The sequence below is a fragment of the Lynx rufus genome, unplaced genomic scaffold, assembly GCF_022079265.1.
Source record: "Lynx rufus isolate CCGP_SWC_20201006 ecotype Redwood Valley unplaced genomic scaffold, mLynRuf1.p SCAF_1, whole genome shotgun sequence".
Classification (NCBI taxonomy): Eukaryota; Metazoa; Chordata; class Mammalia; order Carnivora; family Felidae; genus Lynx; species Lynx rufus.
The window spans coordinates 19,461,596-19,475,950 of NW_025814823.1; the positions used below are offsets into that span (position 1 = coordinate 19,461,596).

Below are 14,355 nucleotides of genomic sequence, written 5' to 3' on the forward strand. Positions count from 1 at the left end.
CTAATTATTTTTTAGAATTTGGTAATGTGTGCGCATTGTATAATAGGTTATACGTTGAAAAATAACTCTTCCTCCCCTCTCCTTGCCTCCGCCCCTGATCCTCCTCAGACTCTGTACCAGTTTCTTATGCCTTCTCCCAGAGCCCGTCCATGTATATACAAGTAGCTATGGGGATAATACTCCTTTGCTCACAAATAGTGCTAGCATGCTATGATAGAACGAACTTTGGTGACTCTCCCAACGAACTACAGCTCCTTGTATTTAAGCCCTTATATAATTCCTTCCCGTACTGACTGAGCTTGGCCATGTGCCTGACTGTGGCCAATGGTGAATTAGCAAATGTGATGCGAGCAGAGGCTTGGTAAGCGCTTGCATACTGGGACTTGTTCTCTGGGAATGTTCACTATTGTGACACTCCCTCTCGGAACCCAGAAACCACCAGCTGTGAGGTACCCAGCCTAGCCACGTGGAGAGGCTCCATGGAAGAGAACTGAGGTCTCTGCTGACAGCTTCCAGACAGTCACCGACATCAACCTGCCAGCCATGTTGCGGACAAACCATCTTCTTGGAAGTGGAACCTCCAGTCTCACTGAGGCCGCCCCAGACGATGCCATGCGGAGCAGACAAGCCTTCCCCGCTGAGCCCTGTCCAAATTGAAAAACTGTGAGCTATCTCTCTGAGCCACTAGATTTGGCTTGTCAGGCAGCAACAGATAACTAAAACACTGTATTCACCGTAAATTCTGTGTCTTGCTTTTGTTCACTGAATGATATATTTGCTCTTTCAGTATATTTAGAGCTGCCTCATTCCTTTTTTAAGAGCTGGAAAGCATTCCTCTGTATAACTGTGCAATAATTTAGTTAATTGGCCTCTTATTGATGGGCATTTATGTTTCCGGTTCTTTGCAGCGTTTAATATCTTTGTTGCATGCTTGCTTTTATACGTGAACAAATATATTTATTGAGTAAATTCGTAGAGATAGAGTTGTTGGGCCAAAGAATATTTGGATTTGTCATTTTCATACGTAGTGCCAAGTTGCCCTCACGAGAGGTGATGCCCCCACCAGCTCTAGGGACTGCGTGGGTGGTGCCAGCCTGAGTGGTGAGAAGGGCCACCATGCTATTGGAGTGTTACATTTCTTCCTTACTATTGTTTCTGCAGATGTTGAAAAGGCGTTTGCGTTTCCTGTTTGATGGACTGCCTCTTTTCTGTTGGATTGTTGGCCTTTTTCTTTTTAGAAGGAGCTCTTTACATTTTAACAAAATTAGCTCTTGCTTAGTATGGAGCAAATCTTTCTCCCCCCCCCCCCCCCCCCGGTTTCTCATTTATCATTTTCCTTGGTCAGAACCATATTTTCTCTTATTGTGGTTAGATTTATCAGTCTTCTCTAGCTTTTGGATTTTCTTGTTTTTCTGTTTCTTTTCTTGTATTTAGACTTGCCCTTGCCTGAGATTGTAATGGGTATTTTCCTGTGTTTTCTTGTATTATTACTATCTGAGGTCTCAGAAATATCTCTTGGCGTATAGGTCCCAAATTGTGTTTTTCCCAGTTATCCACTTAATACCGTTGTGCTATGTCATTCTTATCGTATACTGCACTTCTGTACCACAGGTAATTTGATTTGTACCACAGGTAATTTCAGTATATTTATTGAATGCAATGAACGCTTGAGTGGCTATCCCGTAAATTACTTGTTTACTTTTTTTTTTCTCTACTATTTTAGGGAATACTACAGTGAATGCTGTTAAAACAGTTCTTTATAATTATTAATCCCAGACTAGTTTCGGATTTCCTTTGTGGATGTACAAATGAACATTTATAGTCTGCTTTAGAAGTTATTTAAACTTTCAGGGCACCTGGGTGGCTCTGTTGGTTAAGCATCAGACTCTAGATTTGGGCTCAGGTCATGATCTCGTTCGTTGTGGGCTGTGGCCCCGCATCGGCCTCTGCACTGACAGTGTGGAGCCTGCTTGGGATTCTCTCTTTCCCTTTCTTTCTGCCCCTCCCCAACTTCTGCTTTCTCTTGCTCTCAAAATAAATAAATAAACTTTAAAAAGAAAGGTTAAGGTTTTGTTAAGGTTCTCAAAAAGCTGAAGTTGGAAAGATAGGCATTTTATTTTATGCACAGGGTTACGGAGAAGGTCAATCCATGTAATGGAGATTCATCTGAAGATCTAAGTAGGATTGTGTAAGCACAGAGACTGACATGCTTTTTTGTCACATACCATAATATGTAAAGGCCTGTTCCCGAATTTCTGAAGCATGGAATAGTACTGGTATAAAAACTGCATCTAATTAGGAGAGTGGTGAGCCTGGGACCCTGTGAAAGGAGGATTTGGTTTTGTGAATGGAATAGGTGAAGCCACATCATTATGAGAAGTCAGGAAATTATGCGTATATACTCTGGTACATTAAGAAGATGGGTCCACTTAATTTGGTAAAACACTTTTAATTTTAGGTAGCGACCACAACTGTCCTGAACACCCAGGAGGGCAGTGACGCTCAGTGGAGGCAGAACAGAGAAGTTCCCCCAGCTCTTGGCCTCCTGCCCCTCTTGGCCCAGCCACTCGTGCTCATTTCCCTGGCTCGAGGAGCATACCGCCAGACCTTTCTCCCCAGGCATGTGGTCTGATCCCACGGGGCCTCGGAGGTCGGCATTCAGAGCAGGTGCCCTACGGTTGTTGAATTTAACCCCTGCTGAGAGAATGACAGGGACACCCCTAGAAGGAGATACAGAAGTCAGGTGTTGCCTATTCTGTGTATGTGCATTGCAGCAGCACCCCCAACGTTTGAGCTCAAAGGACCACGTTCTGCAGGGAGATTTCAGGTATCAGCCAGAGGTGAGGGGGGCTCTGCTGAGAGCCTCCGCCCTCCCATTGTGGGCCACTGTGCTGTCTGCCTCTGCTGGGGGCCTGCCATGCTCATTCTGTGCACGTGAGCTGCATCACACTCCCCTCCTTCCCTGTAGAGACCTCCACATCTTCGAGGTAAGGAAAACAAGGTGGGCAGTTGACTTCTAGGTTCAGAGTCACAGAATGTTCAAGCTAAAAGAAACCCACTGGAACCATTTCATTTGATAAATAATGTTTTTATATCTTCCTTTCCCTGCATTTAATGTTGTTATACTCTCAGGATGTTTTGACACCAGTGGCACTGTTTTCCATTTTCTCAGTGCCAGACAAGCTGGGATATTTTAGCAAATATTAAGCTTTTTTAAAAAAAATATTTATCTTTGAGAGAGAGAGAGAGAGAGAGAGTGTGTGTGTGTGTGTGTGTGTGTGTGTGTGTGTGAGTGGGGGAGGGGCAGAGAGAGAGGAAGAGAGAGAATCCCAACCAGGCTTCCCACTGTCAGCACAAGCCCGACGCAGGGCTAGATCTCACGAACCCAGGAGATCATGACCTGAGCCAAAGTCAAGAGTCTGACGCTTAACTGACTGACCCACCCAGATGCCCCACAAATATTTAGTTTTAAGGATGAAAAAGTGTTATTTCTTTTCCTTTCAGATCCTGTCTAAACATTCTTTGCCCGCTCGTGTCTGGGAGCCAGCAATGCAGCAGAAGCAGAGTTTCGCCTTTGACAATGTTGGCTACGAGGGTGGTCTGGACAGCGTGTGCCCCTCTCAGACGACCACCGGCACCATCAGCATTTCGGGCATGACTTGCCAGTCGTGTGTAAAGTCTATCGAGGGCAGGATTTCGAGTTTGAAAGGCATCGTGAGCATTAAGGTTTCCCTGGAACAAGGCAGCGCGACTGTGATCTATGTGCCGTCGGTCCTGAGCCTGCCGCAGGTTTGCCGTCACGTCGAGGACATGGGCTTCGAGGCCAGCATCACAGAAGGAAAGGCCGCCTCCTGGCCCTCGAGATCCTCGTCTGCCCTGGAGGCCACGGTCAAGCTCCGGGTGGAGGGCATGACCTGCCAGTCCTGTGTCAGCTCCATCGAAGGCAGGCTGGGGAAGCTGCAAGGGGTAGTGAGGGCCCGAGTCTCCCTTGGCACCCAGGAGGCAGTCATTACTTACCAGCCTTATCTCATTCAGCCCCAAGACCTCAGGGACCACGTAAACGACATGGGATTTGAAGCTGTCATTAAGAACAGAGTGGCACCCGTAAGCCTGGGACCAATTGATATTGGGCGGTTACAGAGGACCAACCCAAAGACCCCTTTGACGTCTGGTACCCAGAATCTCAATAACTCTGAGACCTTGGGGCACCAAGGGAGCCGTGTGGTCACCCTGCAACTGAGAGTAGATGGAATGCACTGTAAATCTTGTGTCCTGAATATTGAAGAAAATATAGGCCAACTCCCAGGGGTTCAAAGTATTCAAGTGTCCTTGGAGAACAGAATTGCCCAAGTACAGTTTGACCCTTCTCGTGTCACCCCCGGGGCCCTGCAGAGGGCCATTGAGGCTCTTCCTCCTGGGAACTTTCAAGTTTCTCTTCCTGATGGAGCAGCGGGGAGTGGCACCGATAACAGGCCTTCCACGCATCTCGCCTCCGCCCCCGCCCCCACCCCTGCCCAGGGAACCCGGATGCAGGGCCTGGGCAGTACCGTGGTGCTTGCCATTGGTGGCATGACCTGTGCGTCCTGTGTCCAGTCCATCGAAGGCCTGCTCTCCCGCAGGGAAGGGGTGCGACGAGTATCAGTCTCTCTGACTGAAGGGACTGGAGTGGTGCTCTATGATCCCTCTGTAATTAACCCGGAAGGACTCCGAGCTGCTGTTGAAGAAATGGGATTCAAGGCGTCAGTCGTTTCTGGTACGTAGTTGACCCACGTGAAGCACACCCTGGGGTCCTCTCCTTTCTCCTTGCATCTTAGGACATAGTGACAGCGGCCACACTCACTGCTCACTGGCCAATGTTGGTGACAACATTCTGCAACTTTTCCTTGCGTGTCAAGTGTATCAGGATAGAAGAAGTCGAATTTCTGGGTGTATAGCTTTTGCTTCTCATGTAGCTGGGAATAAAATGCTAAGTTCTTTGCATTTTTCTGAAGAGAACTCTGACTCTGTGTTCTTTTTAAAAAAGAGTCCTGTGGGGCCAGGGGGAACATCAGGCTCTTCTGTCTCCAGAAGAACCATCATCACACTCTCTGAGATTTCTCTGCCCAACAAAACAATAAAAACAGAACCGTAGTCTCACCTGGATCCCATTCTGTTGAAAGTGGGAATTGAGGGGATTCAGTGATGACTGCCCTTGCCCTCCTTGATGGCTGTGGGTAGAGGGGTGCATTTCTGCCGGGCGCCCGGGCCTGGGAGCGGTGGGCTGGTGAGCGAGTGAGACTCTCCTGAGAGCTTATGTTGTAGCCCCGTGTGAGCTGGTGAGCTCCAGGATGGGACGGGGATGCTGGAGGCCAGGAGGCAGCGCAGTGTGCTGGGGTTGCTGACAGGAGCCCGAGCAAGTGTGAGGACTCAGGAAGGTGGAGAGACGGGCGGGACAGCAGGGGGGCCACTCTGAACGGGTCTGAGTGTCAGCTGAACTTGGACTTGACTGTAAAGGCCAGGGGGTCAGCAGTGGATTTTTTTTTTAAGTTTATTTACTTCTTTTGAGAGAGAGAGAGAGCGAGCAGGGGAGGGGCAGAAAGAAAGGGAGAGAGAGAATCCCAAGCAGTCTCTTTGCTGACACTTGGGGCTGATCTCACGAACTGTGAGCTCGTGACCTGAGCCAAAATCAAGAATCGGACGCTTACCCGACCTTGCCACCCAGGCATCGGCAGTGGATTTTAATCAGAGGAAGCGCAGGTGAGTTTGCACTTGAGCTGGCCAGTCGGTGTCAGTGTAGTGTGGATGGAGGCACGGAGGCTGTGTGGGAGGCTGGGTGAGAGGAGGTGGGGCTGGAGGTCAAGAGACGGAATAGGACGACATTCAGGAGGTTGGGTCCAGCAAGCTTGGTCCAGAGGACGGGTGTAATGGGGCAGGCCGTGGAGGAAAGGGAGAGCCGGCGGGGAGCCCTAGGTGTGCAGTTGCTGGAGGCCAGCTTGAATTCCTGGAGAGTGGGGCTGGAAATGCAGATTGGAGTGGCAGGAGCCAGGGGAAGTGACGGAAGACCAGGGAAAGCGAGCGTGACCGGGGAAGGGCAGAGGGAGGAACGTGATGGCACTGGTGTGGAAGGAAGGGGTGTCCAGAGGAAGAAATTGTCACAGACAGGGACGGCATCCCGGAAAGAAAGGAAGCCGTTTCAGGGGCCTCAGGCTCCGTGTAACTAGGAGGTGGGGGAGGCTCCGGTGAGCCCAGCTGCATGGTGGAGCCGCAGACCTCCAGGAGCCGAGCCAAGCGGCGGTGGAGAGGTGATGGATAGGTGCGGGGTTCAGAGCCAGGCCAGAGATGAGGAAGCGCGGGACATGGCCACAGCCAGCTGTGTGGGCAGCAAGGTTTTAACCGTTTGGGTCCCAAGGTACTGGCCCCGTGGGGGATTGAGAGTTGCAGGCTAGACCAGGACAATACAGTGCCAGCTTCGGGCACTCAGACTGCGCTGCAGGGCGGTGGCCAGCCCGGCACCAGGAGGGGCTCGTGGGCAAAGCCCCCCGGCCGCGCCCAGGGCCAGCTGGACTGGGCCTTCCCACATGTACTTTGCAGCGGCCGCCGAGATGAAGTGCGTCTCCTTGGAAAGGTCCCCTGTCAGTGGGGCTGGCCTGCACTTACACCCTTAAAGGCAGTGGGTAAGTCATGTGGAATGACTCGGCCCCGTTCTGTACTTTGTCTTTTGTACCACGTTTCAGGAAGGAGTTTGTTTTTAAACAAAAATCAGTAAGGAACACACAATGGAACAGTAAATCCTGTACTTAAGTGGTAGGAAATGTAGTACAGAGTCATCATCTGCTCTATTTGTATGAGGTTTCAAGTCTTTAAACAGTAGAGTCAGGTTGTTGGCAGTAAAAAGAAATTTGCATTGAACTGCATAATCCAGAATAATTGGATTTGACCAAGTAAGCCTAGAAAGAAAAGAACAGTGATTTTTATTGGACAGAATTATGTGTTTAGCCCAAGAGGTATTTAGTGTACCAGATTTAGCAAATAAAATATAGGACACTTATTTCAATTTGAATTTCAGATCAACAGTGACTAATGTTTTGGTATAAGTATGTCCCAGGCAACATTTGGGGCACGCTTATACTAAGAAAGTATTTGTTGTTTATCTGAAATTCACATGTAGCTGGGCGTCTTGTATTTCACCTGGCAGTCTTAATTTAGGATAAACCGTTAGTGTGCCGTTAACTATCATTGTAGCCCCTTAGATATTAGAAAAGAATTACGTGTATTTGATTGGTCATTCCGGATTGACCAGGAAGAGGGGCTTCTTGAGCACAGTCTTCAAACCAGCTGATTTGTTTCTCCTTGGACTCAGCAGCACCCAGCACATAGTAGGTATTTGTGAAGGAAGCGAAAGAGAAAGAAAATAACAGGCTGTGACAAGCCGGGTGGTGGGGTAGCTCAGTGACGGGATTTAATCCAGGAGCTACTCAGACATGTTAGAGAGCCAAATAACCAAACAGGGAATGGGAAGGAAACCCAAGAGATGGCTGGTGGCAGAAGCTGGCACCCCAGGCAGGAGGGTGCCACCAGAGCCCAGGGGCTGAGGTCGCTGGTGGGAGCGGGCTCAACCACCGTAGCTACTAAGGGAGAGGCCGTGGCCAGGAGCTGGGCTCCCAGTAGGTAGATGGGAAACACATTAGGTTTCCCCCATTTCTGTCCTGTTTCCCACTTGCTACCTCCAGTGTACCAAATTTAACCAGAAACCAGTTGACAAGGGAGCCTGGAAAAGTGGTTTTGCAGGGTCAGCCCCCTTGATAATGGAACAGGGAGAGGAAGGGGAATGATCAAGAGCATGTAGGCAAGTGGCAGGCACTGAATTTCAGTCAGCTTATTTGACAGCTAAAAATACATTAAGATCTGTTTTTTATCTAGAAATCAGCTCTGCATTTGTGCACTGGTTTGCCTGGTAAATATTTTTTGTATGAATGAATTAATGGATAGGTGATTGGATATATGAATACAGTGTGAGGAAAAGTCATCTATCATGTATGACATGTTCCCCTCAGCCTTGTAAATGGATAATGTCACTTCTGGGGCACTGTTCCCTCATCCCAGCACGTACTGAGGGTCTTCTGGGCCCCAGGCACTGTGCTGGCTGCCATGAGTACTCAGAGGCCGTCCAGGACCCGCCCACATACAGCTCATACTCTAACAAGGAAGCAGATCAGAGACCCATCATCCAAGGCAGGTTGGAATACATGCGACAAGGCAAGTGTAGGTAAAGCACTCTTGAGATTCAAAAGATGAGAAAAGCCAGCATCTGGTTGTGGGGCTCCCAAAGACCGGATAATGGAGGTGACATTGGAGCTGGGCTCGGGTAAGACTTCAGAACGCGATGGCATCTCAGCAGGCAGAGAGGGGCAGGACCACACACCGGGAAAAGTCGGAGGAGACATGAGCTCCAGCTTGTCTCGGGAGCAGTCTGGCTTGGGTGGAACTTGAATATAAGTAGTGGAAGATAAGGTACCAGCATCCTGGTACAAGCCACCATCAGCTGTGTCCACTAGACAGGCTCCGAGCTAGTCTCTCCTTCCCGCCTTTCAGCCTTACAGTCTGTTCCCTGCCCAGTATTCACAGTAATCCTGTTACTCTGTTAATACTCTGAAACCTTCCCATCTTAAGAGGGAGTCCTTAGGGTGATCTAGAAGCCCCCTCGCCCCCGACTCCCTACCTTTCTAACCCCTTTCCAATCCTCATATCAGGCTTGTCCTCACCTCAGGGTCTTGTACCCTTGTATCCTTGTATCCCTCTGTCTAGAATATTCTTACCCCAGAATCCACATGGTGTACTTTATTTCACATATACTTTTCTGGGCTTTTCCAAAGCATGTGTAATTTATATTTAGAAATACATAGATTTGTATTATACATAGTGGTTTTGTAATCTCTTTCACCCCACAATTCATCATAAACATACTTATAGGTCCATCCATATGTCTGCAACACCATGTTGAGTGGCTGCAAATCATTCCGTCATATGGATGCACCGTAACTTAGTCATAACCAGTTTCCTACTGGACTGTTCCCATCTACTTCATGTGCATGTGATTGTAAATAATACTGATGGGCATCTTTGAGGCTAAATTTTGTGCACACAGTTATTTCCTTACGGTAAATACCCAAAAGTTTAATTGCTCGGTCACAAAGAGTAAACATTATTTCATTCCATTACAAATACTTATTGTGCCTCTACTAAGTGCCAAGCAGTTAGAGGTACTGTTTTTGATAATATTGTCAGGTAGACTTCCAGAAAGCTGAATGCCCACCCATAGTATTAGCATAGATTGATAAAGAAAAATGACCCAATAACATAGTCTTGTTTGGGTCTTGTTAGTTTAATTCAACTTTCTTTAGCAATCTCCAGAAGCCCCGAATTTAGTTGAGTTAGATCTCAATGTGGAAGAAATGGCAATGTGTAAATTATAAGTTAGTAAGGGGGTATGAAATTCTCTGCAATAGTACAAATATTAAAATTGTTGACCACAATATTTGGATAGACACGCAGGTGAATCCAGAAAACAGATGATGGACTGGGAAAATCAGGAGAGGTTGGACAGGTGCAGGAGGGTTCAGGGGTATGGGAGGGGTTGATGGGTACAGGAGGGGTTGATGGGTACAGGACGGTTGGACAGGTATGGTTGGGGTTGTTGGGTACAGGGGGTGATGGGTGCGGGGGCGGTGATGGGTATGGGAGGGATTGATGGGTATGGCAGGGGTTGATGGGTGCTGGGGGATTGATGGGTACAGAAGGATTGGATAGGTAAGGGGGGGTTGATGGGTGCAGGAGGGTTTGACAGGTAAGGGAGGGGTTGATGGGTACTGGAGGGGTTGATGGGTGCAAGAGAGTTGGACAGGTAATGGGAGGGGTTAATGGGTGCTGGAGGGGTTGATGGGTAGAGATAGAATGTCGAGAGGCTGAGGCTACAAAACAGCTTTTGTGAATTTGAGATCCAAAGGCCAGAGTCATTTTGAACAATGACAAAGTCCAGGAGAGTACACCTGTGCTGATAGATGAGGTGTGGTCTCTGCTTCCGGAAGGTAGAGGGGTCCTGTAAGGCCAGGTCCTTGGAGGGTTTTCACTGAAGGTGCTGAAAGTGTTGATCAACTGGACTCTTAGAATGAGTTTCGGAAGTAGTTTTTAGCACCTTTCAGAAAATGAGCAAAACATCCCAGGATGTGAGATTTATTTAGAAGAAAAACTTTTGCAAAGTCATGGCCTATTGTCAGTACAGGTTAATGCCAACTTCTATCTTCTGCAGCTGTGGATTTTCAAATAGCGAGAGTTCGTTTTTTAAATGATGTAATTATCTTTTGTATATACTCTTAAAGGTCCTTTCTGTTATCAAATTCTGTTATCAAAAGGTCTGACTTTCTGGAGTGATGAAAACTTTCTACATCTTGACCTGAGTGATTAGTTACATATATATATATATATATATATATATATATATATATATATATACACACACACACACATGCATGCAGTGGGCAGAAAAACGGTCCCCAACAGCGTCTGCACCCTCATCCCAGAACTCGGTGGGGGAGAGGATGGTCTTTTTGGTTTATGGAGCTGGTTCCACTGGATATCCAAGTAGAAAGAAATTAACCCTAACTCTTACCTCTTACCTACACAAAGTTAAAATGCAGGTATCATAGGCCTGATGGGGAAGTTCATTAAAATAGCAGCTTCTAGAAGAAAGCAGCATGAACATTTTCACTATTTAGGTAGCACGAACATACTAACCATGCAAGTTGGTTTAGTTGGTTGATAAGTCAGACCTCATTAACATTTGGGACTTCTTTTATCAAAAGAGACACCATTAGATGAGAGTGCAGGTATGGAGCACAGGCCGGGAGCAGATACTTGCAGTGCGGACCCACGACAAGGATTCGTGTCCAGAGTACGTACAGGACATAGGCAAACAATAAGAAAAAGGCAAACAACTCAATAAAGGTGTGTTGGGTTGTTTTGATTGTTGTAGGGAAGGAGTGAAGGACTGCTAACCAGAATGTGACCGTGGTTAAAGGGACAGATCCTGGAGGTAGAGACCTGGTTTAGAAAAAGCTTCATTACTTATCACCTGAGGAATTCGGGGCACATTTTTAAATTTCTTGTAACTCAGGGGCGCCTGGGTGGCTTAGTCCGTTAAGCATCCGACTTCAGCTCAGGTCATGAACTCGCGGTTCTTGAGTTCTAGCCCCGCATCGGGCTCTGTACTGACAGCTCGGAGCCTGGAGCCTGCTTCGGATTCTGGGTCTCCCTCTCTCTCTCTTCCTCCCCCACTTTCACTCTGTCTCTCTCTCTCAAAAATAAAGAATAAAAAAAAATTTCTTCTAACTCAGTTCTTTATAAAATGGGGTGATAGTCCTATGTACCACAGCTGTTTTAAAGGACGTGTGCTTCGCAGAGCGCCTGGTGAGTTCTTCTTGTTGTCATCATCTAATTAGAGCACTCATCCAACTGGAGCATTCCATTCTTGAGTATTGGCATCTTTTCACGTGTCTGTCACTGTGTGCCTGTGTCTCTAGTTGTGGGGAGGTGGGGGACAGTGATGGAAACACCAACCTTCATGGAGCTGTTTCAAGAACTTTGTCAGGCTTGAACCTCCTGTTGTAAAAAAAGTTCTTTGTTCTTTTAATCTGAATGATTTCTTCCATTTTATCCTAGAAGACTGTTACAGCAACCATGTTGGAAACCGCAGCGCAGGTAATTCCACAGTGCACACCACAGCTGGCGGACCTGTGTCTGTGCAGGGAACGGCTCCCCATGCTGGGGGGCTCCCTAAGAACCACAACCCCGGCAGCTCGTCAAAGTCCCCGCAGGCCTCTACAGCAGTGGCACCACAGAAGTGCTTTTTACAGATCACAGGCATGACCTGTGCATCCTGTGTGTCTAACATAGAGAGAAACCTTCAGAAAGAGGCAGGTAAGCCATCTACACACTGAACTGGGGAAACTGCGTGTAGGCTGTGAGCCCCTGCGGTCAGCAGAATGGGCACTGTGCTCTCCCTTCACGATCCTCATTGACTCAGTTTGTCAGCAGCCCTGATACTCTGGCAGCAAGTTCATTAGGTGATGGTAGAGATGTTTGTCTGATGTTCTTGGGCAATTGGCATTCTGCTGCTTAGGAAGTGTTTAGTTTGTTTAAGATAAAATGTCTCCGAGTAAGTTAGTGAGGGGCAGTCCAGTTTAAAGGTCAGGGACATTCCATGGGTAACTTCCTCAGCTTGTCCTAGTGGTGGTCTTTATCTCCTCCACCCCCACCCCCAGTCCCATCCATCAGCCTCCAGCTAGCACATGAATACGTAGCCTGCAGTTTGCAGAGAAGTTGCAATTTTGAATATTCTGTCCTTTGTCCCTGTAAATCATAGAGTGTTAACGGAAGTGCCCAAGTTTTGTCCTCTGGACTACATTTCCAGTACTGTCTCTGAAACCTGAAAGTGCAACAAAGATCCTGTCCCGCTTTTGTTTGGAAAATATCCTAACCATGACGACCTTGCCACCGGAGTCCCTTTCTCTCTTTCCATGTATCTCTCTGCTCAGATTCCTTGGCCATCACAGCCAGCCCCGAATTAGGATGATGTGTCTCCAGCCTCTTGTTCCCTATGTTTTATCGTGGCTGGAGCTCTAGAAAGACTCTTCTCAAATTTAGGTGTTCTAAGAGTTTCTTTGTCATCCATGGGCTGGCTGTTCATAAAATATCCTACATCTCATGGTTCCTGTGTTTCTTTTCCTGACTTGCAGCCCTCATTTTTATTCCTTATGGCATCCTTTCTAAAGCACGTTTCTTTTTTTTATGTGAACGAGTCTTATTTTCCCCCTCAAACTCACAAATAATCTCACTGGATATACAATGGCATCATGTCCCAGTCAATGCATCGTATGTTAAAAATATTGCAAGTCAAAAATGCATTAAAGCCTGGATGGCTCAGTCAGTGAAGCATCAGACTCTTGGTTTCGGCTCAGGTTCACAGCCCCATGTTGGGCTCTGTGCTGATAGTACGGACCCTGCTTGGGATTCTCTCCCTCCCTCTCTCTCTGCCCCTCCCCCCTACAAAAATACATGAACATTTAAAAAAATGTGTTTAGTACACCTAACCGACCAAACATCATAGCTTGGCCGAGCCACCCTGAAATGTGTCGGAATGTGTATCTGTCGCTCGTTGTCATGATGGCGTAGCTGTATTGCACAGCACAGCGCTAGCCCCAGGAAAGATCCAAATCCAAAGTCTGAAGTCTGGTTTCTAACGAATGTGTATCACTCTCGCACCAAAATGAAGTTGAAAATTTTTAAGCCAAATTAATTGTAAGTCGGGGTGGTCTGTAATCTGTAGGATTTCTCTTCCACTTCTGAATGGGATCAGAGCCTGAAAAAGAGTAAGGACAACCACTTTTGAAAGAATTTTTTTCTCCATGTATGAAAAGTGTCTGAGGGAAAAGGACACCATTTAACTGACATTTAGTAGTTGCAAGCTGCAGTCGGTATCCCTTGCTGTGAGGTGTGGACATGGTCCATGTCTTCTCCAGCCTGACTCAAAGCCACCCACCCCACCCCCCACCCCACCCTGCTGCCCTCCCGGGGCCAGCAGCACAGGCATCACCTGGGAGCCGGGTGGACCTACAGAACCTCAGACCCTACTGAGCCGGAATCTGTAGTTTATCAAGGTCCTCGGTTGATTTGCCCATCAACGTGTGAGGAGTGCTGTTCTAGAACAGTGGTTCTCACACTTGGCTGGTACGTTAAAGTCGCCTGGGGAGCTTTACAAAAAGATGCCTGGCACCCACCCTGAGGGGTCCTGGTTTAACTGGTTTGGGTTTGGGACCAGGCATGGTGCTCGTTAAAAGCCCAAGTGATCCTAAAGTGCAGTCCGGTTTGAGAACTCCTGTTCTAGAGGCTTCTGGGAGCAGATGTGTTTCTTTGTTAGGTTGTATTGAATGTGTCATCCCAGAGGCCCTGCCTGGAGTGTTGTAACTGTGGCCCGACGGTTCCAGGTATTCTCTCGGTGCTGGTCGCCTTGATGGCTGGAAAGGCAGAGGTTAAGTACAATCCGGAAGTCATCCAGCCGCTGGAGATAGCTCAGCTCATCCAGGACTTGGGCTTTGAGGCTTCGGTAATGGAAAACTACACAGGCTCAGATGGTGACCTCGAGCTGATCGTAAGTGCAGCGGCCGGGCGGGCGCTGGGGCAAGAGGGCTGCAGGCGTCTGACAGGGGCCGGGAAACTTCTCCCATTTTGCACATATCCTGTGTGTTGTCGGAGTTGCGTTCTCCTTTGAAGCCAACAACAACGACCTGTTCATTTTGTGCAGGAATGTCAGTTGTGCCACAG

General features: G+C 47.8%; 1 protein-coding gene across 1 annotated transcript in view; it reads left to right on the plus strand.

The window, feature by feature from the left end:
* Window positions 1-14,355, plus strand: part of ATP7B (ATPase copper transporting beta) — a 75,553-nt gene that overhangs the window by 29,136 nt on the left and 32,062 nt on the right. The window contains exons 3-5 of the mRNA XM_047074753.1: window positions 3,505-4,753; window positions 11,695-11,952; window positions 14,019-14,182. Coding sequence (XP_046930709.1) covers window positions 3,505-4,753; window positions 11,695-11,952; window positions 14,019-14,182 — 1,671 coding nt within the window. The remainder of the gene's footprint in view (window positions 1-3,504; window positions 4,754-11,694; window positions 11,953-14,018; window positions 14,183-14,355) is intronic.